At 40.4% G+C, this 23,773-nt stretch overlaps 2 protein-coding genes across 5 annotated transcripts in view; both read left to right on the top strand.

Moving 5' to 3' along the window:
- Nucleotides 1-15,135, top strand: part of smchd1 (structural maintenance of chromosomes flexible hinge domain containing 1) — a 39,329-nt gene extending 24,194 nt beyond the window's left edge. For all 4 annotated transcript variants that reach the window (XM_082546018.1, XM_082546017.1, XM_082546020.1 and 1 more), the window contains 25 exons: nucleotides 1,639-1,778; nucleotides 1,968-2,096; nucleotides 2,188-2,412; nucleotides 2,618-2,760; nucleotides 2,863-2,948; nucleotides 3,039-3,157; nucleotides 3,967-4,128; nucleotides 4,230-4,358; nucleotides 4,587-4,666; nucleotides 4,766-4,923; nucleotides 5,045-5,160; nucleotides 5,812-5,873; nucleotides 6,342-6,429; nucleotides 8,265-8,396; nucleotides 8,505-8,660; nucleotides 8,751-8,877; nucleotides 9,377-9,496; nucleotides 9,862-9,947; nucleotides 10,036-10,158; nucleotides 10,248-10,429; nucleotides 13,282-13,391; nucleotides 13,918-13,988; nucleotides 14,325-14,493; nucleotides 14,596-14,754; nucleotides 14,832-15,135. In XM_082546018.1, coding sequence (XP_082402144.1) covers nucleotides 1,639-1,778; nucleotides 1,968-2,096; nucleotides 2,188-2,412; nucleotides 2,618-2,760; nucleotides 2,863-2,948; nucleotides 3,039-3,157; nucleotides 3,967-4,128; nucleotides 4,230-4,358; nucleotides 4,587-4,666; nucleotides 4,766-4,923; nucleotides 5,045-5,160; nucleotides 5,812-5,873; nucleotides 6,342-6,429; nucleotides 8,265-8,396; nucleotides 8,505-8,660; nucleotides 8,751-8,877; nucleotides 9,377-9,496; nucleotides 9,862-9,947; nucleotides 10,036-10,158; nucleotides 10,248-10,429; nucleotides 13,282-13,391; nucleotides 13,918-13,988; nucleotides 14,325-14,493; nucleotides 14,596-14,754; nucleotides 14,832-14,926 — 3,167 coding nt within the window. In that variant the 3' untranslated portion in view covers nucleotides 14,927-15,135. The remainder of the gene's footprint in view (nucleotides 1-1,638; nucleotides 1,779-1,967; nucleotides 2,097-2,187; nucleotides 2,413-2,617; nucleotides 2,761-2,862; nucleotides 2,949-3,038; nucleotides 3,158-3,966; nucleotides 4,129-4,229; nucleotides 4,359-4,586; nucleotides 4,667-4,765; nucleotides 4,924-5,044; nucleotides 5,161-5,811; nucleotides 5,874-6,341; nucleotides 6,430-8,264; nucleotides 8,397-8,504; nucleotides 8,661-8,750; nucleotides 8,878-9,376; nucleotides 9,497-9,861; nucleotides 9,948-10,035; nucleotides 10,159-10,247; nucleotides 10,430-13,281; nucleotides 13,392-13,917; nucleotides 13,989-14,324; nucleotides 14,494-14,595; nucleotides 14,755-14,831) is intronic.
- A 273-nt stretch (nucleotides 15,136-15,408) lies between these two features.
- The window catches only part of emilin2b (elastin microfibril interfacer 2b), a 12,434-nt gene continuing 4,069 nt past the window's right edge, over nucleotides 15,409-23,773 (top strand). The window contains exons 1-4 of the mRNA XM_082546025.1: nucleotides 15,409-15,688; nucleotides 15,842-15,967; nucleotides 16,573-16,754; nucleotides 16,883-18,586. Of these exons, the coding sequence (XP_082402151.1) occupies nucleotides 15,564-15,688; nucleotides 15,842-15,967; nucleotides 16,573-16,754; nucleotides 16,883-18,586 (2,137 nt within the window). The 5' untranslated portion in view covers nucleotides 15,409-15,563. The remainder of the gene's footprint in view (nucleotides 15,689-15,841; nucleotides 15,968-16,572; nucleotides 16,755-16,882; nucleotides 18,587-23,773) is intronic.

Genomic DNA, 23,773 nt, shown 5'->3' with positions numbered 1-23,773 from the left:
TGATGCTGTGTGCTTTTTGGTTGCACCGCTGAAGATAAATGTCCTGAATGGCAGGAAGCCTCATGCCAATGATGTGCTCTGCTGCTTTCACCACCCTCTGTAGTGATTTGCCGCTGCTGGCAGAGCAGCTTCCATACCAAACTGTAATGTAGCTCGTCAGCAAGCTCTCGATCGCACTTCTGTAGAAATTTCAGGTGATGTTTGATAGGTCTATTCGCTGGAACGTTAAGGACAATCTGCTACGCAGCAAAAAGCAAGACACAAGGCACCAAAGTTCTCTGGTTTACTCATGCATGAGGGAGACCTGGCTGGGGCCGAGTGTCGTTCCACCACTTGACCACCGTCAGACTCTCAGCCAGGTCCCCCATAGCACTCCTTTTATTGTGGTTACATGAATATGCATAGGGTCATTAACATATAACATCTTACATAGGTATACATGTGAACAAAGAATACTGTGTGTGTGTGTGTGTGTGTGTGTGTGTGTGTGTGTGTGTGTGTGTGTGTGTGTGTGTGTGTGTGTGTGTGTGTGTGTGTGTGTGGTCAAGGTGTGACCCTGTGAAGACTCCCCAAAGCTGGTGCCAGGACTTCTGAACAAAAGGCTCTTATACTTAAAGAAATATACGTGTGTTTGCTAAACCATATATCAGCAAGAGAAGATACGACCTCTCCTAGGAGGTGTGATCTACGCCGGAACACTCTGTAGAGGGAGTGAACGCACTCCCCCTTCATGCTACACAGAGCTGTTACAGACCTCCTAGGATGAGACATTCTTTCAATCTACAAATGATTATACACCTCTAAGCATATATGGTTAAATATTTCTAAATACAAATGACAGTAACAAAATCTAAACCCATCAATGTTGGCATTCATGCCAAACTTCCTCAGCTTCCTCAGAAAGTAGAGTCGCTGGCGAGCTTTCCTGATTGCAGTGTCTGTGTGAAGGGTCCAGGAGAGATCCTCGGTGATGTTAGCCTCAGCCTCACTGTCCCATTTGTAGATGTCCCTGGAAACTGTTTTTTCCTATTGTAAGTCTTTGTCTGTATGCAGGCAGCAGCAGTATGGAACAATGGCCTGTCTTGCCAAAAGCTGGGTGGGGAGGGGTTTGTAGCAGTCCTTGAATGGAGTGTAGCAATGATCCAGTATTTGATCACCTCTTGTAGGGAAGGAGATGTTGGCAGTATTTACGGAGAACTTTCTTCATGTTGGCTCTGTTGAAGCGCAATAAAGACAGCTTCAGGATTTTTTTTTCTCAAGTCCAATAATGACGTCATACAGTTGGTCCATAGTCATAGGCCAACTGTATGACGTAAACAGCTGAAAGGTGAACTGAAGTTCCTTGGGAGGTAAAAAGATCTAACTTTGATGGTGTGCAGCTCGTGGCTCTGAGAGCAGTACATTAGCAGTAGATACACTGATTGAGTTTTAAACCTCTGATCAGACGTCTGCCATCAAAACCATTTAGGATTAAAAAAAAGTGTCCCCAGGAGACTTTGTAGCTTCACTGTAAAGGTAACAGATGTCATTTAGCTGTGGTTCAAATGATAATCTGTTGGCTGCTAACATTAAGACAAGGTAAATTAGATTTTTGTCTTATTTTTCTTAAAGATTCCCTGATTTTGTGTTGTTTTTCAGGTATCCCAAATTCCCTCCACGTCAAACCGGAGGAAACGTCAATCGATGTGGAGAACGGAGACCAGGTCACGTTTCATGTCGAAGTTCACGACGAGGCTGGAAATATCACCGCTAACCCCAAACAGATCGTCCGCTGCGAGGTACAAACATGGATTTGTTCGGAAGTCACAGGTGCCTCTGTGAAAACATAGAAAACTGTATTTATTGAAAGACCATAATGAGCTGTTTATATATGTTGGTCTATTTGTTTTCAGTGGTGTCTTGTTTCTGTCTGTAAGGCAAAAAACTACGCAGGCTGAATCTTTTTGTTTTTGTTCAAACATTTCCAGGTTAAAGGTTTCCCCCCGGTGGTCACTGATTGCAGCAGCACCGGTGCTGGCCAGCTTGTGACAAAGCCCATTAACCTGAAAATAATGAAAGGAGAGCAACAAGAGCTCAAAGCTCAATTTGTGATGCCTGTGAGTTAGAAAAAAAAGAATTCTTCTGCTCAGAAGAAAATTTCCAAGTATGTAGCTTGTTTGCAGTGTCTCTCTCCTCTTTTCATTCTAGAGTTACAAAAACATACCGCTGGTCATGAAGGAGCTGAGGGTGCTGCCCAGCACAAGGGTCTCTGTGATGGAGCTGTACAGTCAGGACAATGAGAATCTGGTGCTGAGGAACAGTGAAAAGATCGAATGGATAGCCGGCGGACTGCTAGACAACTTATTCTACAAGCTGTATGATGAAGCTGGCAGGGAGGTACTGCTCACTGCTGAAATAGCCTCCATGATCAAGGTGTGTAATGTGCAAACATTGCGGTTTACTCTTGTAATAGATTTTTAAGTAGGTGTTAGATTTTGTAAATGAAAAAACAATTATATATATTTTATTTTTATTTTTTACCCTTGCGAAAGAATTCTAGGATTTAAAAAAAAAAAGACTTGTATGAGCCATTCTGTTTTAACACTTCTTAACTTGATGTTAACTTTTCACTGTGAAGGTTAACTGGACAGGAGATGTCTTTCTGGAAGATCTGGTCAAGGGGAAGCTGCCGGATTTACAGGTACCTAAACGGGTGGGAGAGCAGCGCTTCTACCAGGTCTCCTATCAGGACCAGAGTGTGTCCGTCTCCTTCACTATCGTGTAAGCCATGAATCTATAATCAAAGCTTTGATTCAGTGTTTTCATTTGATACGGTCTGCACACTGATGTGTGAAGATATAAAGTCCCCTCTTTTGTTTGTAGACCTCGTCCAGATGAACCAGAGCGTCTAAAAGTAGCTTTACCCCAAACCACAGTGAAGCTTGGTGAGATCCTCTCCGGAAACATTAGTGAGTATAAATCTGATCATTTACAATTAATCACATTTTTAAAATTCACGGTTGCATCCTATATTACTCAGAATAACTTTCTTTGCACAGGCTTGGAGCTTGTGGACCAGTATGACAATTTAACCAAGACGCTTACCCCCACCTGTTTGAACCACATAAAAGTGGAAGCTGAGGGGCTGGACAAATCAGCCATCACATTTAAATGGCAGGTGGGACCAGAGCCATGTGCATTTAAGACAAAAGTTGACTCAAATATTAGTTAAATCAAATCAAATTTGCACTAATGCAATCTTAATATTATCTGAGCAAACAAAGCTCCCTTTATTATGTGTTTTTGGTGAGCTAAGGGTATACATGTGTGCATTTGCCCTTTCACCTGCCCTATGACCACTATAAATCTACTGAATCCTCCTCCCTACCAATAAAAAAAAGCCTGCTTTTGTTAAAATAGCAAGGTCATATTATTGGAATTCCACAGATAATGAACCCTCCCTTACCAAGGAGACAAAACATTTTTCTACACTCCGTAGATGACACGAAAAGCTTTTGTCTTTGTGGTCAAAGTTCACTAAAATGGTAACAAAGTCGATGTTATTTTATATGACCGAGATGGTTTTGACCTTCATAAATTCAGAGATGGTGCCACAAAGCTGCTGATTCAGATTACAGCTGAAGGAGAGCAGGACATGTAAAGATAATGTTGCTTTTAGAAGAGGTTAATGAACTCTTGAAGGAACCAAGCTGTGTGCTATAAAATTTGTACTTAAAGTGCTCACAATTTATCCTGCATTTTACCACTATAGTTACTATTTTACTATAGTGGTAAAATAGTAACTGGCACCCGTGTAAATACTGTATGTGGTTCATGTGTGAACTGTATTTGTATTTGTCTAACACAGTACTGTAAGAAGATGATGAAGAGAAAATTCAGTAACTTCTTTATTGAATAATGAGCAGGCCAGATGTGGTGATTGTGATGATCTAAGCTGATAAATCTCACGGCTCTGTATTGTACCAGGACAGCAGCTGTGCTGCCATGGTGACGGGAATTCGTTTCCAATCAGGGTCTCTCGGCCCCCGAGAACTGTCTTTCAGCTACTCTGACTTTGTGGAGCATGTCAGTATTAAAGTGACCGCAGGACTCCCTGCTCAGCTTAAGCTCATCAGCGAACCGGAGCAGGTAAAAAAATAAAAGATTCTTAATTTAATTTCTTTTTGGAGACAAACTAAAGGTATAGCTCATCCTTTTCTGTTTTTTTTTTTTTTGTTTTTTTTTTTCAGCCTTTGCAGGTGTTAAATGATCACGGCATCTCCAAACCATTTGTCGTCCAGCTGTGTGATGAGTGGGGAAACCCTTCTCCAGACCAGAGGGTTGTAGTGGACATAAAGACTTCACCTCCAGGACTGACGGTTAGCTTGAAAATCAACACAATCAAAGAAAGCACCATGTAGTCCTGTGAAAAATGAAGTACAGTAGCTGTAGAGTAACAGCTTAGCTTAGACCAGCTTTTATAGGGGTGGTCACACTTGCTGCTGATCACTTAGTCAGGTTTATTGGTTTGGCAACATCTGGCTGCTGTAGCAGCTGTATGGAATCTATACAATGATCTAATAGGAAAGGTCTTGTTATTGTTTCAGGTGAAAACCAATGTTACTTCACAACCTGTGAACGCAGAAGGAAAAGCCTTTTTCATTGTTAATGGTTTGAGCGGGCCGAAGTAAGTAAAATTATATTTGTCGTAATACAGCATCAGTCTTGATGTTTCCACTACTGTAAAGTCACTAGTGGAAGTGTTGATAGCCTGTTCTTCCTCTAGGGGGTGCTATCAGCTGCAGTTTAAAGGCTCCTTCAACAAAAAACCCATCCCTGGTCCATCAGTGAGCCTCACTGTCCTCCCTGATCCCAAAAAACCAGTCAGCCTATCAGTGGAGTATGACACCAGTGTCAAGTTTTTTGCTGGAAGCAAATTCCCAGGTTTGCATTTGTTTTTCTCTCTCCTTCCTTTAAAAAATGTTTCATTAATTCATTTATTTGTATTTTGATCAGTTTAATCTCTGTTCAGCCAAACTAAGGGAAGGTCTTTGTTTCTCTTCAGTTTTCTCAGTGACTGTGGTGTCTGATGAGGGAAGTCCAATTACTACTTTTAACCCAGCTGCTGTGTCCATGTTCATATGGGATGGGGTATCTTCAGGGAAAAAGCCTCCAGAAAGAGTGAGTGACTAAAACTCAAGAGTCTCCTTGATATACAGTGGTTCCTTGTTTATTGCAGGAGTTTTGTTCTAAAAATAACCCGACAGGTAAAATCTGTGAAGTAGCCAACTTTATTTTTTACTATTATTATAGGTGTTTTAAATAAGGCTGTAAAACCCCTCACTACACACTTTATACACTTTTCTCAGACGGTGACTTTGACAATGCAAATCATTTCGTTGACATTGTTGTGTTTGTTGGGGAAAAACTGTTCCAGTTTAAATATACAGCATACATCTTTAATGACTTGTGCACCCAATTCTTGGGTTTTTAAGTTTGAAGTGTGGATTGTCTGGAATCCACAGAGGGTCAAAATTTCACATATATACATATACTCACTTAAATCTATTAATAAGTGATACTGAAGATTGCACAGTGTCTTTAAATTGGAAAAAGCCAAGTGTATTAACATTAGTGATAATGATTGACTGTAGTTGTTAGTTTCTCTGTTAATATAAAAAAGATTTGTTCAACACAACTCATTAGATTGACCAATACCAGGAAAACTAAAAAGGAGAATTGTAGATTTATGCAAGTAGAGTTCTTTTTTTTCCTATCGTAAACTTTTCTCTTAAAATAATATTTATTTATTTTTCAATATTTCTTGTGTAGGCCATTGAGCTGAAGTGTAATAAACCCACGAAAAATGAAAAGAATGACTGTTTTCACTTCAGGTAAGATAATTTTCACTTCTGTTTCTATTTTGTTTGGCTTGGTGACAGATGTTTTAAAGCATAGCTTTTATATTAATATTATTAAGTTACTTCAAGCAGCTAGTTAGCTTAGCTTAGCTTCCACAAAGCCTTAAAACGGAGGAAACGGCTAGAGTGACCTAGTACCAATATAGGCAACAAATTCATGTTAACTAGTGAGTTTTAGAGCTGCTGGTACTGTAAAAATGTTTTATATGTAAAGTCAAACTAATGGTTTCTCATGGTTTCCAGTCTTTGTGCTATGCTAACCAATGCTAAGCTAATCACTTGCATAAGGTAGTTTCAAATTTATAGTATGCAAGGGGTCCTGTCATTTTAGCTGACTCAATAAAACAGCATGTAAGATGATTTTCCAGAGTGTAGGTTTGTGTTAGAATAATGGTGATGATAATAGCTGAAAAAAATAATGGACCGCGCGTTTCTTTGCAGAGACAAAGACATCCCAGAGGAAGCTAGAAGGCACACCATACAGTTTTCTCTTCGTATTGACAAAAAAGACGTTCTCTACAGCAATCAGGTTGGTTTTAATACATAATAAAAAACACAAAACATTTTTAACACGTTCATATTTTGTTTTCAAACCCTCATAAAGCGTATTAAGCCACCCTCCAGATACTCATTATTTGTACCTACAGTGGTATGCAAAAGTTTGGGCACCCCTGATAATTTTCATGATTTTTCTTTATAAGTCATTGGTTGTTTGGATCAATTTTGAATCAGTTTCATTTCAATATATCATATAGCAGACAAACACAATGATATTTGAGAAGTGAAATGAAGTTTATAGGATTTACAGAAAGTGTGAAATAGTTACCTAAACAAAATTAGGCAGGTGTCTGGGCACCCCAATAGAAAAATTACATCAATATTTAGTAGATCCTACTTTTGCAGAAATAACAGCCGCTAAACGCTTCCTATAGCTTCCCATGAAAGTCTGGATTCTGGTTGAAGGTGGAGACAAAACATCTCCAGTTCAGTCAGGTTTGATGGTTTCCGAGCATGGACAGCCCGCTTTAAGTCACACCATAATATATCAGTATTAATCAGGTCTGGGGACTGAGATGGTCATTCCAGAATGTTGTACTTGTTCCTCTGCATGAATGCCTTAGTGGGTTTTGAACAGTGTTTTGGGTCGTTGTCTTGTTGAAATATCCAGCCCTGGTGCAACTTCAACTTTGTCACTGATTCTTGAACATTGTTCTCAAGAATCTGCTAATATTGACTTGGATACCATGCGACCCTCAACTGTAACAAGTTTCCCAGTACCTGCACTGGCCACACAGCCCCACAGCATGGTGGAACCACCACCATACTTTACTGTAGGTAGCAGGTGTTTTTCTTGGACTCCTCCATCCATAACACCCCTTGTTATGCCCAAATAACTCAATTATAGTTTGATCAGTCCACAGCATCTTATTCCAAAATGAAGCTGGCTTGTCCAAATGTGTTTTAGCATACCTCAAGCAACTCTGTTTGTGCCATGTGCACAGAAATGGCTTCTTCTGCATTACTCTCCCATACAACATCTCCTTGTGCAAAGTGCGCTGAATAGTTGAACATTGCACAGTGACACCATCTGCAGCAAGATGATGTTGCAGGTCTTTGGAGCTGGTCTGTGGGTTGACTGTGACTGTTCCCATCCTTCGCCTCTGCTTATCTAAGATTTTTCTTGACCTGCCACTTCGGGCCTTAACTAGAACTGAGCCTGTGGTCTTCCATTTCCTCAATATGTTCCTCACAGTGGAAACTGACAGCTGAAATCTCTGAGATAGCTTTTTGTATCCTTCAACCTAAACCATGATGTTGAACAATCTTTGTTTTCAGGTCATTTGAGAGTTGTTTTGAGGCTCCCATGTTGCCCCTCTTCAGAGAGGATGCAAAGAGGGGAAACACTTGCAATTGGTCACCTTAAATAATACCTTTTCATGATTAGATTCACCTGTGTATGTAGGGTCAGGGGTCAGTAAGCTTACCAAACAAATTTTATGTTCCAATAATTAGTCCTAAAGGTATTCAAATCAATTAAAAGACAATGGTGCCCAAATTTACGCACCTACCCAATTTTGTTTAAGTAACTATTGCACACTTTTTGTAAATCCTATAAACTTCATTTCACTTCTCAAATATCATTGTGTTCGTCTGCTATATGATATATTTAAATGAAATTGCTGATCCAAACAACCAATGATTTGTGAAGAAAAAATCATGACAATTATCAGGGTGCACAATCTTTTGCATACCACTGTATTTTACTGGAGAGTAGTTGGTCATTGAGCTGTTGCAGGGCTGTAGAGCTGTTGCGTTACTCACTGACAGAATTGACTGACCTCAGTGCTGCTTCCCATCTTTTAGATTCGTATAGATGTGGTGGCCAATCAGCCTGTTAAACTGGGACCTGTCTCTCAGACTACAACCCCAGTTGTTTCCTACAGCGAGGACATTGCCAGCCGAACCTTGGTTGAGAATATGACACTGAGGATAATGGTAAGCTATTTATTTATTTATTGTAAAATAGCAGAGGCAGGCTTCACTTTTCACTGACATAAATAAACTTTGCAGTCATAGTGAGTGAATTTCCATGGTTGATTCCAGGATTTGTATGGCAACCCAGCGGGGCAGGACCTGGGAGGGAAGGTGATCATCACTATAAAGTCCTCAGATGGAGAGAGAAACAAAAGCTTCCCTCTTTTTGAAAGAGGAGCCAGCAGCCTTGCAATTAACTTAGTTGAGGGCAAGGCCCACATCCCTGTGAGTAACCATTCTTCACAGGACCAGCTTTTGTTTTGGAATTTAAGGGCCCCTCAGGGCTTATGATAATTGTTCACTTGCTCTCCTCAGAGGCTGGCTATCAGGGAGAATAGCCCCGGTGACAATAGCAGCACCTACATCCTTGTTTTCAAACCTGAAGTGTCTGTCCATCTCATAACCCTGACTGCTTTTGAGCTCCCCTTCCTTTTTTACAATGGTATGGAAAAACTGAGTGGTAAATGCTATTACGTGCAGCTTAAGATTTCTGAAAAATTAAAGCATTACTTTAATTTTTTTGTTTTTATACATTTTGTTTTGTTTTTGTTTTTACAAAATTCATTAATACATGTCTTTTAAACTTTTTTCTTTCCTTTTTTTACTACACGTGAACATATAATGAAGGACTGTGGGGTGACTTTAGATTCGGACTTGTTGAAGAAGTATCTGCATGCTTTTAGCTGGAAGCTCTAACAAAAGAAATCTCTGTATTACAATATATTAAACTATTTATCAGATCTAACCATTCCAGCCCACTTTGATCACTAACTGTGAGCCAAAAAACTGAAATGCTATTTAAAGCTATTATACTTAAGAGTAGTATTAATAATAGTATTACTACTGTTACACTACTATAGTACTATTGCTTAGATTTGCCTTCTGACAATTCACTGTTAATTGATAAACAATTAATTCTTCTTTTTTTTTCTCCATTTTAGACTCACAAAACCAGCAAAAAATGTCTGAACTGACCAGGAAAAAAGATGAGCTCAGCAGTGCTATTGAGAAATATAACGAAACATTGCGTACATACAAGGAGCTCCTTGACTTGCTGACGGGTAAGATGTACTGTGTGCTGTTTGTATGTTGAACCAGGTCTCATCTGAAATATCCTTGTTCTAGTTTTTTTTCCTAGACTTCATTGTTTGTTGATCTCTGCCTTGACATGCAACAGTGATTAGTGTTTAAAGACTGTAGGTTGTGTTAGTAGGTCGTGTGGATAAGCTGCAAACAAACGGCTCATTTTGGGATTAATGAAGTTACCTGAATCTGAATAATCTCATGTCAGTGCAAATGGATATAGCTACAGAAATAATACTTTTAAACCACTGACTTTGATATAGTCTTAAATCTGTGATTTATCTGGGTTTTCCTCCCATACGTGATTAAAATTGTCTGCTAATGAAAATATTTTTCCCCTTAGAATCTTGCCTGATTGCCAGTAAGAAAGAGACTGATTTTAAAAACGAGCTGCGCCAGAGGAAAGTGACAATCCCTCATCCCATATCTGTAAGTTATTATGTCCATCCACACTCAGCTTTTTTTCCTTTTTCTTTTTTAAACTGAACTGGAAATCACATTTCTTATGTATCTGTAGGCACAACATATTGATACACTAATAAAAAAGAAGACTACTGAAGCAGAAGCAATTCAGAAAGTGTCCCGACGAGTTTTCTCCGTCCGTGACAACTTTAGGGGACAGGCAGATGTTTTGGGAATGGTAACTTTCTTTTTTTCTTTTAAAGATTCAGTACTTGTTTTGAGATGAATTTTCTGGAGATGTGTTTATCCTCTAATTTTTGAATGCAGGTTGGCCACCTGGCTCTCGTGCAGGATGATGCCGCTGCGTGGGTCATCTCCTGGCACATCAGAGGTGATATGGACTGTGTCATCACCAAAACAACAGAAGCAGCACAGCAGATCTATCGTGACACGCAGGGCAAGCAGCAGGTCATGGCCCTCGACAGCGTGCTTGTGCCACCAGGAAAAAGGTACGTGGAAGATGTATTTTATTAGTGTTGGCGTCTAACTGACGTGTGATGAAGATGTATGTGTCCTTTTATTAAAGTCTTTCCTTTTAAGCCCTTTCCTTCCCAAAGTCTCTCAAAAACAGTAATTTAGAGCTCTTGTGGCAGCTCCATTTTGAACAGGCTGCCTGAAAGTCAGCTAGAATAATGTCGAACTATATCAATGTATGCTTTGAACCTTGGGAGTCTGGAAATACGTTTTCCTCCAAAATAGCCACATTTAGTGTACAGTGTAACACTCTGTAAACACAGGTGGTCTCTCACTTTAGTTTGCTGTAAAAATAATGGTGACTGTAATTATTAGCACATATAAGACTCCATCCTGCTGCTCTTTGTTGGGGCTGTTTGGACACTAATGAGATTTACTTAACGACCAGCTGCTGCAGGTTATTGTCAGTTTTTGCAAAGCTAGTGATTTAAGGGCACATCCCTCTTTTATAAGACTTTTAGTTTTTGTATTTTTTCTAACTTTAAATGCGTTTATTTTGTATTCTGATTTGATTTTTATTGTAAAAAAATTTTAAAATCTGATGTCTGTTTCTGTTTGAGCTGCAGGTAAAAGTTTCTTTCACTGTTAAAATCATTTTAATATAATGAAAATCTTTGTCTCTTAATGTGAGGATGAAAGCCTTTGTTTGCTTTTGGAGACACGGGGGAGGAAAAAAGTAAAGCATCAGAGATGAGAAGCTGAATCTGGGGCGTGTTTGACATAAAGCACTTTGCAAAAAACTTGAGACATCCTTCATTTCTGTTTGTTTTTTGTTTTGTTTTTAAATAATTTTCAGTCCAGTCCTTATACCAAACCCTTTTCACTGGTTTGGTATAAGGTATTTGGTATTTGGTATTTTTTTGTTTGTTAAGCCACTAAACACAGTCTATAACTCATTCAGGAATCCTAAGTCAAGGAATGAGGCTGTGTTGTGATGACACATAACAGACAACTTAGCAAAGAACTGATTTAAATTGTATCTTTAGCAACTTTGTTACTAACAGCCTGTCACATAAAACCACATCATTTTTTTTCCATTTCTTTAGCTGAATATATGACAAATGCCAAAGATAACACAGTTTGACAGACAAAATTGTGTTTTTGCACCAACAACTTGATTCCCAAAGCGCTATTAGTCAAAAACTTGGCAGATCTCGCTGGTGTGCAGTGACTCTTTGTGGAGAACAAAAAAGAAGGCATGTCTGTAAAGACAGGACAGCAGGGTAACAGTATCTGAACATCATGCACTTAAGAAATAGGAAAAAAAATCCAGAAAAGATCTGAGACAGGACTTGAGAGATGCATCTGGTCCTCGGTTGATCCTCTGCGATTCACTAAAGCCTCATCAAAAATGGTCTAAGTAGACGGATGGCTTTCAAGAAGCTATTTTTAAAGAAGGAAAACTGGGAGAAATGGCTGAGGTACGCCAAAGTTACTTCCAATCATTGTCAATATGTACAAGGAGTTCAAGAGAGGGATACAACAGCGAGTGTCTACGGACATCTGTAAAACATGGCCGAGGCTCTGTCGTAATTTGGGGTCGCATTATGTTGGAGATCTTATCAATTGATGGAATTACTGATTGACACACTGTCAATGCAGCAAAAGAACTTCCCCAGAGCCTGGGCATCAATATTATTGAAGAAGTCTGGGATCATCTTGATGGAGCACAGAACGAAAGGCAGCCAACATCCAAGGAGTAGCTTTGAATGTCCTTCAAGAAGCCTGGAGAACTGTTCATGAAGACATGCCAAAAATTGACTGTCAAGCTCGTTAGTGTTGTACAGAATGAGCTGTTTGTCTTGTGTGCTATATTTCCTTGTATGTTTCCACATGTTTCAGTTAATCATGGCACCCATTTCCCATTGTCCAAGCAAAGGATGGAGAAATTAGGAGTTCCTCAAGGCTTCTTCACAGTGTTGTATTCAGGCACTGTATTCTTTTTCTCGTTGCTTTGTTTGGCATATTTACAGAAAAGGAGACCTCACATGTAAGAATCACTAGTTTCTGTGTTTTCATTGCTGCTACAGTTCACCCCCTTAAGAGAAACAGTTTTCTTGATTTTTAGTTGGAAACTGTTTCTCTGCTCATACTGAGTATTAGTGCTTTAGTTGCTTCTGAGAGAAAGAATATTGAATACACAGTATATTATGGGTTATTGATCTAATTTACTATTTTAACAGTTATTTTTTTATAAAGTCAGCAGTGCTAAAAACCCTGCAGTGCTCCCTGCAGTACTGTTACTTCTAAGTGTAGTCCCCCCACGTGAATAACATAAATCTATATTAGTCATTGTTTCAGCACTAATTTAGAATGCAACAGTAAAGCTGTTTACACTTAATTATCAGTCAATTAATTATGTAATTATAAGTAATCAATTATGTAATGTGCAAGTTTTTTAACACATTTTTGTCTTTCTTTTATCAAAGTGAAGCGACTGCTGAATTTAAGATGAAGTCAACATCACACTAGAAACTGTCATGTCTGTTCTGCAAAATACTGAAAAAAAGACACAAATCCAAACAGCTGATTGACTAATCTATCATCGGATGTCTTAATGGTTACTAAAGTTAATCTAAAACACCTTCTGAAGGTCTGCAGACATTTTTTCCAGATCATAAAGAAATGATGTTGATCAGCTGGAAGGACACACAAAAACAAATTCTGACATGAAATGGAAACGATCCACATAAACTGAATGTGTGCTACACATGAACTGTAGCAACGCAGTGTTCATTTATGCAAAGAGAAATGATCGTGCGTGGTTTGATGTTGCCTTTACGTTTGGAGCAAAGTGTCATGGTGTTGTGATTTGAATTGCTTACAGACCGCTGCCACACATAAGAAATGGCTACCCGCTCTTTGAACCCCATGGGAACCCGGTGTACGCCAGAGAGCTGCTGATATACCCCTGTGATCCAGAGAGCTGTGACATCGGTGAGCTGCCTTAAATGGATTTCCCCTGCTCAGCGTAACGCTGCCTGTTTGTTTGGTTATTGCAGATTTGAAGTAAGACTCTGGCGTTTCTGTGGGTTTTTAGAGGCTTGCCATCTCAGGCTGTGTTTGCTGTTGTTTCGGGGGCATTTCCCTTATGCCCCCACCACTCCTGTAAAGATTGGGGTAAATGTTTCCACCTGGGATCCAGCCTCACAGGGTGGAAGGGGGCTTTCTCTCCAGGGGCACTGTCGCTGGAGCAGAAATTGGGCCTCTTTCCCGAAATGAAAATGACTGTTTATGTAGTGATTTTCTTTGTCGTGGGTAAAAGCTGGCTCTGTCGGTTTGGATTTAGAGCATTTACCTTTTAAATTTACACTGATTGCCTCTGATTTACATTGAAATATGAACACTTGGCTTCTTGCCACTTGATTATGAAAGTTTTCAGTAGCAGTTAAAAAAAAGTTAGTTTTAAATTTGTTCCAGCAGGTCTGAAAGTTTCTTGCTCGTGCTATTTTTTTCTTTCTAGTGTTTAAGAACATCCTGGGAGATACTATTCTGATTGATGACCTGGACTCTGCAAATAACTACAGAAGGGCGGTGAGTGACTTTGCTGAAGCAGATGTGCAATTTTGTTTTTTAAACTAACACTGTGCCAGAGCTGGTGCCTAATGTAGAACTGATTAGACTTTTATTAGTTCCAGTGGAGGAAAAAAAAAAAAGAGGGACTGCTGCCAAAGAGTGAAACTCAAGGGGCCAGCAAAATGATTCATCGATGACCTTTGCAGATTGTGTCCACTAGGCTCTCAAACCTGTCATATTGTGTGCTGGCTCCTCAATGGAACCAGGACAGAACTGGCTTTGCAGCAGCAGTGTTGCTGTATCGGTGGAAACTCTGGTTAATTTCCTCTAACAAAAAAAAGCTGTTGTTTACAGGTGGTGCAGAACAGGATCCAATGTCCCACCATACTGACCAGGCAGGGGGATAGGGTCAGTAGCAGGGGAAAGTTTGGAGGTGCACAGAACAGGGCCCCACCGATGACCACGTTACACATGTTTGGAGCCCCCCTCCCACAGCAGTACCACAGTCTAAAGGAACAAATAGGTGACTTAAATCATGGACATTTTACATTTTTAAAGCTTGATTTTGTAGCCTTAATGATTCAGATTATGCTGTAATTTCTGTTTTCTGGGGTGTGCTTGACAGACCTGCTCAGCCAGTACTGCTCAGCTGTATCGAAGAGAGAGGAAACAGAAAGGGCGCGAGATGATCACGTTAAAAAAATTACGTCTCCTGATGTGCGGCAAATGGAAAAAGATTTGGACGACAAAAAGAGGCAGCTAACAGAGATTGAAAAGGAACTCGGTATGTTGTTTGAGACAGTTGTTGATGATTTTATTTTGATTTTGTTGAATTTTAATTGATCTTTGTTCTTCTTCTAGCATCAGCATCAGCAAAAGGAATGAAACGACGCGCTGTGGATGGTGGTCAGCCCTCCAGCAGCATTTCAAAAAGAGCAAGACAGAGTTCCACATAAGAGATTCTGATTGGACCAATGGATTGTTTTACTATAAGTCTTTTTTGTAGTTTTATTTCTTTGTTAACTTTGAGTTGATACAATGTATTTTATTTTTTAGATGCCTTTTGTACATTTTAACACTTTTGTAATGGTAAAAAGTGCTTATGATCTTTGCAGAGCATGCTGAATCTGCTGAATGTATGCATTAAAAAATTCTTAAGATCGCACTTTGTGTATTTGTTCGTTTCTTTTCTGAAAAACGCAAAACTGAAAACTTTACTTGTTAAGTTTAAGCATACCGACAGTGTTAAGCGCACATTTTACGCACGGAGATAATCACTGTGCCTTTGAAACAAAATCAACCATTGTCCACATTTAGACGTCCGGATATTATTTACGGCGATTACAATGTTTTATATGCGAAATGTGCACTTACATGTGTATATGCGAGAACTGCCAAGTTGGAGAAAACGCATCTGTCAGCGTTGGAGGGGTTCCCGAAACGTCACATCCAAGGACGCTGGAAGGAGCTGGTTTAGATGTGTGCGCTACAGAGACGGAGCAATCCGCAGTGCCTTCACTGATCTCCAAACCAAAGATCATCACTACTGATTACAACCTGAAGGGATACTGCAGGATTTAAAATATCTCAGCCATGAAGCGCGGACTCCTACTTATCCATTTGTTAATGGTTTTCCCTCTCATCACTGGCTCACCTTTTCAGTACAGCATGTTTCAGGGAAACGCATATTCTGGCGCCGAAACGAGACAAAGAAACAAGTAAGTAAACTGGACATCAGTTATTGAACTCATGACTGCAAGTCAGTGAAGTACTCTTTCTTTTCTGTGCGTAACTTTGCATTTAATTGTTCGTGCATACGCACGCGGGCATTTGCTGCACACCAGGAGTGATTAACAAGTGATTTTGTGCAGAAACTGGTGCGCCTACGTTGTGCACAAGAACGTGAGCTGCGCTGTAGCGGGAGGCACTGAGAGCTTCGTACAGCCGGAGGTTTTACCGTGTCCACCGGAGCTGCCAAACTGTGCGCAACAAGTGATGTAAGTTCCCAGAAGTGCTGGATATTAGGTGGAGGGCGGCAAATTCTTTGCTTTTGTCAGTTTTTTCTTCTTTTTTTTTTTTTTTGTCTATTTATTTTGTTATATGAAGCAATACTTTTGTTACTGTCTTACAATAGGCAATCAGGGGATACTATGAATGGGTTTATTTGTTTCTTTGGGTGTTTTTAACTGTTGATAAAAAATAAAAATCAATAAGAAAGCAAAACGTAAGCAAAATATCAGAATTAGCAAGAAAAAATTTCCCATCCAGCCTTCACTGGTCATAGAAAGGCAGACATGGGCTGGCATTTCTCTGACTTCCCCTTTGTTTTGCTTTACTGTTTATTGAGCAACCAATACACCAGTGACATGTAGTTAATCATGGGTGACAGTTCCCACCAGTTCCACTCACGAAAACTGCTGTTTCTGAGTCCTGCCAACTGCATGATTAATGAAACGAGCAGACCGGGGTTTGTCTAGTCTTAATTAGCTACAAGTTTACTTTGTATTGCTGAGAAGAAGAATAGCAAGAAATCTTATTTGTCTGAATATGTTTCTAGTAGATTTTTGCAATATTACTTTATACTAAAGTCTTATGTTCCCAGATATCAAACACACTTTAGACCGACGTACAAGATTGCCTACAAGACTGTCACAGAGCTGGCGTGGAGGTGCTGCCCGAGGTACCAGGGCCATGACTGCATGGAGTTGAAGGACACCAAGCCAGTCCAAACAGAGCGTTTGCCTCAAGCTCCTGCTGCCTCTGGACATTTTCCAGCCCCATATGGTGAAAGACTTGTCTGTAACATAAGAAAGTCTTGCATTAAAATATACAAAATAAAATGAAACAGTTTAAAATGCTTTGCTAACCATCTCTCTTCAATTTTATTGCTCCAATTCCAAAACCATGAACAGATGGCCAGAGTAACCATCCGCGGGGAGGGCAGGGGCAATTTGGAGGTCAAACAGGTCACAGAACACAACATGGTCAAAGAGAATCTCAAAGCTCCCAACACCTGGAGGAGGAAGTGCAGCGACTATCACAGATGGTTCTGGACATGCAAGCAAGAATGACAGACCTGTCCTCGAACCTGAGAGTGGATTTCCAGGAGGATGCCAGTAAAATGCTGGCTACACTGCTGAATAACGTCAGACAGCCTGCCAGTGCACAGGGTGCAGGGACCGAAACCATTCAGGTACAAGGCTTCTCTTTTGACCACAGCGCAACACCAATGGAGGATGTCATGAACAAGATTAACCAGGTCACAGATGATCTTGAGTCCAAGCGCAATACCTTGGATGAGCTGCTGGGTCGCGTCAACCATCATGATGGACAAATTCGTCTATTAATGGATGCCCAGACCCCTCTGTCCACGGCTTCTTCTGCTCCTTCTATAGATGATGCAGACCTGCGGGCCTACCTGGACGATAAAATCAGCGCCTTGAGAGATGAGCTGATGGAGGGAATGGATATTAAAATGGCAGATTTGAAGAACTCTTGTGATTATAAAATTCTGTCAGTTCAGGAACATTGTGAAGGACAGGAAGCCAACTACCTCAGTCTGGCTGAGCTCATGGATTCAAAGGAAACTGACCTCCGCAATGAGATCCAAGACCTTAAAACCAAGCTGTCTGTTCCGGGGAATGAAAAGCAAGTATCTGACTCTGTTCTGGCTCAGCTGGAACACTTTGAAATTCGTTTGAACACCACAGAGAAGTCTTTAATTGCACTGAGCCACTTTGTAGAGGAGAAGTTGAGAAAAGAAAGGGAAGAAGTTGTCAAAGACCTGAGGGAAACTATGGACAATGAGGAGGACAGACTCTCAGCTCTGTTGATTAAAACAACCTCCAACTCCCCATCTGGTGGTGAGCCAGAAAGTCCTGACGTTCAGCAGAGAGACATGAACACTCTAAAGGACTCCGTTCAGATTCTGGAGAATAGACTCGATCTTTTGAACCAAAAGTGCTCAAAAGAGTGCACAGATCATTTAACTGTTGTTGAAAACCTCAAGCAAGACTTCCACAGTTTCACAAACTCTGTAGATGCTATGGAGACTAATCTGATAGTCCAGAAAAGTGCCATCACAGCTTTGGAGGGGCAACTCCTCAACTACAGCAATATCATTGAGAATGTAAAGGGTGAATTAAGCTACCTTAAAGGCGGTGAGAACCAGCAGTCTCAGACTCTCAAACGCTTTAACTCTAGCTGGGATCAGGTTAAAATGGAAACTGAACAGGAGGCCAGGGATCTTTTGGTGCTCCACAGAGCCCAGCACCAGAAACTAAGAGAGCGACTAGATGAGCTGGGCAGGGAGGTGGAAGCCGAGGCCGATCAATGCAGGGAAAAGGCACAAGATGTAGAGAAGGAGATTGCCAACATGGGCAGTCGTATTGTTAATGTGGAGAATTTATGCAGCAAGCTGGATCCTATCTCCAGGAATCTCCAGAGCATCAAAGAGGGGCTGAACATGCACGTCACTGGTTTGTGGAATTGTGTGAATCAGCTGAACGGCACAGTAAGAGCTCATGCACAAGACATTGGAGGACTGAGGGGAATCTGTGAGACTCTCGAAAAACACATTATAAATATGGAGAGAGACCTCCAGCCTGGTAATGAAGGTAAGATGCCTGTGCTGTAATCCAAACACACTTTTCATTGCCTTAAAGTATGACTGATTCAATTCTTCTTATTTTAAATATTTGATTCCTCCAGCAAAAAAACACACCCTGCACCAGTCAGTGGATTCCACATTATCGCTAGTTTTACATGCTTGCATTAGTCAGTCTTTTGGACATTACTGGATCCAGTTTGGCCTAAAGTAGAAATACTGAACAAGCAAGCAGCTTTGAAATGTGGAAATTAGGCTCAATTTGTAACAGTTTGCCATTGCTATTATGCTGACCTTTAAATAATGTGCAAGTTGTTATTTATTAGTGAAAGAAAATTGTGGAAGGTGGGGGCAAATTTCTTTTTTTAATCATTATTCTGAAATGGTGCATGCCACAAAAAGACTGAGCCACAGCTTTAAATGGAAAACCATCCAGATTCTCTGGGTTAACCCATGTGTTGTCCTGGGGTCATTTTTGACCCCAGGATGTATGGACATTACAAGGGTTGATTTTATTAATTATGCACGGACACTTCAGTGGTCGAAGCCTGAGATGGCAATGAAACAGCTACACTTAATTTCAGCCTTTTAGCTTGATTACTAACCTGGAACTCATTTGTTTATCCCGGACTGACTGTATACCAGAGAATCTGTACCACTGGAGTGTGTTTCAGTCTGCGAGTGAGGGGAAGTTGGATTTTCATTTGACCGTGTTCTCAGTTAAAGCAGGCGGGCCTGATTGAAGACACATGGTTCATTTAATAGACCCCACTTGTGTTGAGCAATGCTTTGGCATAAAGAAATATTACTCACCAGGCTTATTTGTGCATCCAAGTGTGCATTTATTTGTATCTGTGTTTGCCCATAAACTCTGTACCTGTGTGCATTTAAATCTTTGAGTGTGTTATGGTTTTATTGCATTAAGTTAGAACATCAGGGTGATCTTGTTCACTTAATATTTGGTGCTGCGTGGTTTGTTTGGCTTTGTTGCTGTGAACATGTTTGAGAGTATAGATTTTCATATTGGTGCATATGTTGCATACTTTTTGCCTGAGTCTGCTCATTAATGGCACCTATGAGACTGAGCTGGACTTGACTGACTCTGACAGTTTCAATTATGAACTAGAAGCACGCCCATGACGTTTACGAGCTGGGACTTCTCCTCTGTGACCAGAAGTTACCGGTTTACAAGGAGGTGATGCAGCAAAAATATTCTTGGCCAGAATATAAATGTAGTTCATCTGGAATAAAGCAGCACTAGTTCTTGTTCTGGGTCCACTTCAAGTCAAACCAGAGGTTTTGTATCTGATTTATAGTCAACTCTCGCGTGCCAATTTTCAATTTTTTTCACCAAATAGTCTCTAACGACTGAAAATGTTGTCACTCCACCTCGTGGTTTGTGTTGTAATATGTCATTGGGAAGTTGGAATGTTGTTCATGATTTCCACTCAAAGAGACATTAGAGGCCACTTTGTGCTTGGCTCTCAGTTTGTGTTTGCTCTGTGAGCTACCTTGTACTGCCTCGCACTGCTTATCTGAAGAGCATGGAAAATGCTCTGTCATAGAGACACACAGATTACCAAGGCCCTCTCGGGTACTGCTCTTTCGTTCGCAGCCAAGAGCATCAGCGTGTGCAGATTAAGTGCTGCTCGCAGTCTTTGCAGTGCTGTTACTTTCTTTTTGCTTCTTACTCGTCAATCCCATTTATGGAGTTCTCACATTTTTAACTACATGGTTGAGCTCATTTCCTGTTGAAATAAACACACAACGCTGTGAGCTCCTCTGAGGTCCCACAGGCCATCTGTCAAGATGTTTACCATGATGTCATACAAGTTGTGAACCTTAAAAAGAAAGAGCTGTAATGTGTCATTTCTTCACTGCATACTAACCATGACATGGATGTTGTCCATTCAACAGTGAGCTCCATATTTCTCAAGGGAGTCCATTGCACTTTTTCTTATCTCTTCAAAGCTGAGTAGCCACTAAGGATCAAAGTAAGTGTTTGCTCTAGTTATAAGTTTATATGACAGTGATTACAAATAAAAACTTTGCATTCCCCTTTTGGAAATTTTCCCCTTATTTTTATTACAGTTGACTCTTGGGTTTAGTTTTTAACTAAAATAATTTTGACTTGATTGTTGCTAAATTCAGCTTACAAAAGCCCTGAAGACTGCAAGCTAGTAATCACGCATATAAACACTGCATGATTGTAATTATTTAACGAACCTGGCTTTACAAATGTTGTCTCAAGCGATGCAGCTTCATTGGATGTTAGGAAAAATGAATGTAAATATAAGTTTTTGTTTAGGAGAGATTTAACTCACAGTTATGAGCCGTTGTTTGCTCCTTTTAGAGCTCTGCATTTTATCTGTGCGTCACGTGCCCATCCTCTCCGTTCTCTCATTAACCGAATATGCTGTGCAAATGTCTTGGGCTCCGCTTCATTTCTTCTTATTTTGCCTCCAATCAACCAGACCTGACTGTAATTTTTAAAGAGTTGTTAAGGAATAGTTCTCAAGGCTTTCTGGAGTTTTTTTGATGGCCATTGGGTGCTTTTTCAATCATTTTCAATCCAGTCCTCAACATTTTCAGAAAAACATAGGTTTGTTTGGGTTTTTTAGCCGTCCAATTCAAGTTGATCCAATACTGTTCCTTCAAGCCTCATCAGAAATGGTCTCAGTGGAAGGATGGCTGTCAAGAAGCCACTGACAGCCATCCTTCCATTCTTAAGGAAGTGAACTCGGGAGCTGAGGTATGCCAAAGAACTGGACTGAAAATCAGTCGCAACAGGTTTTATGGAATGATGATTCCAAGTGGTTGTTAGCTTGTACAGATGCGGTCAGAAAAGAAGAAGACACTGTAAAACGTGGTGGATGCGCTGTCATGGTTTGGCGCTGCATTTCAGCCTTTGGTGTTGGGGATCTGCTCCAAATTAATGGAATAATGAACACAGAAAAACACAGTTTGAACCGCCATGCAATATCAAATAGACTAAAGGTGGTAATAACAAACATAGCCTTTAAAGCTCAATGTTAAAGTTGGAATTGTACAAACACTGTTTTTGCCTTATATACTGTATTGCCATGTATGTCTGCATATTTAAACATACCCATTTCCCCACAATCCCTTGCGTTAAAACACATCCTTTTCATGTCTTTGACAAGGAGAGCTGAGATTCTTAAAGTACAGCTCTATTATGGAAACCTCTTGAGATTAGAAAGCATGCTTTCCTGATTGTGACAAGGCTTGTGGTTGGTGCTTGTAGTTTAATGACCTGTTAGAGATAAGGCACACACACTCTGGTCAGCGGTCAAATATGATAACCCCATGAACCAAAAACAAGATGGGACCTGTAGAAAAGCCCCCAAGAAAAACACAGTCCGCACTGTTTGTGTGCTGCTGTCTGTGGCTACTCATGTATGCTTCATTGTTCTGGTGGAGGAGGTGTGACATTATTTCCGACAGAAATGTTGTGCAACAACCCTTTTTTGGGGGTACTTTCAGCATGAAATTCTTAGGCTGGATTTATTGATTTCTAAATCATATCCTTAAGAGCTTAATGTGTTTTTGGTGAGTCATAAAGTCAATATGCACCAGATTGCAGTTATTACAATGCGGTATGTAATGTGGAAAGTGGCAGTTCTTGTGACACAAGGGGCTGTTGAAGCCTGGATCAGGCGGTTAAGGGAATAACAGCAGAGGGAGGATTTCCCATGCTGCTTTGGTGGAGGAATGAAAATCTGTGGTGGATGGTAGATCAAGCTGCATTTGTTTACAGCTAATCTCTTTCATCAGGACAAGCATTTTCGTGTGCAGGCATACATCCTTTGTTCGCGTCTTTTATCCTTGTAACACTGCGTCTGAAAACGCTTTACAGTCCCTCAGATCAAACATGACTCTCCAGAGAATCTACCTCGCCCTGTACGAGGAGCGACAAGACCAAGAAACACAGACCAGTGAAACAGTGCACATTCACAGACACACACCCCCTGTGCTGTTTTACTGCCACGGGCTGGTCTCTCTGCACATGTTGCGTTTAACAAGCAGATTTCTCTGGCTTCTGCAGTGAACGATCCTTTTCCCCGGGGTGAGGGGATAAGCTGTGTGGCGATTGAACATGTGGCCGTATCTTGGTATGCTGCTGGTATGTCTTTTATGTGCTGGTTTTCCTTTTTGGTAGAGCAACTTAGATGTTGTAGACCAAAGAGTAACAATAATGAGTAATGTGCCTGAAGCTGGAAAGATCACTAGATGATAAACACCAACGGTTCACCTCACCTGTAGGTTAGTGAATGCACCAAGATGTGTGGTTTTGGTAAATGATGGATAATGGGGTATTAGTCTTTTTTTTTTCGTTTTTTCTCTGCTAATGTCTTTAATAACAAGCTCAGATAATCACTCGCTGCTAGCCTGTTAATGAGGGTTCAGCAGTAGCCGTACTTTAATCATGAAAACAACTTCAGGTTTCTTGGAAGTCAAAAAACTGAATAAACAATGTTTAACATTTCTATGGACTGTCAGGCGTTACTGCTGGAAACACACTTTAGTGTTGCTTAATGTGAAACCCATATGGTGGAAGCACAACCAGGAGCATCTTACCGTGTACTTTCAATATGCTTTATAAAGTTTACTGCCATCCAAACTCCTGATCTCTGCACTCAACCATTGGCAACTATCGAAAAAAGGGTTGGCGTACTCACCCTTTGGTTTGTGAACTCTATTTACAATATACATGCTTCCCATAGGCAAAAAGAGATATATTAGAGAGAGATATTAGAGAGCACAGCATAAATTGTATTGCTATGCTTTATCAGCTTCATCTGAAGCCAGATGACACACACCAATTAGTTAAACAGCAGGCATGTCTTCTTGCTTCAGATAAAACTGGCACATTCATCAGACTGCAACGCTTTCGCCTGTTCGACCTTTGTCAAGAATACAGGTGGGCAGGATCATGTTTAATTGTTTTTGTAAAGTTTGCTTTCTTCTGAATCACCTACTGTTCTTTCAGGTGTGCAGACATTTCTCATTAGGCACTCAAACACTTAAGCATTCTTCCAGTAAGCACCAGTACCAGAAATATAGTTGAGAGGTTCAGTTCAATAACTCAGATTTGTTGGTACAACATGTAGCTGACAGCTGGCAGCACTGGCCTGCCACTCAGAGCACCCACGCCCTTAATCGTGCAACTTTTACC

This window comes from Aulonocara stuartgranti (assembly GCF_965226115.1).
Source record: "Aulonocara stuartgranti genome assembly, chromosome: 9".
NCBI lineage: Eukaryota > Metazoa > Chordata > Actinopteri > Cichliformes > Cichlidae > Aulonocara > Aulonocara stuartgranti.
This window is presented reverse-complemented; position numbering and strand designations above follow the sequence as displayed.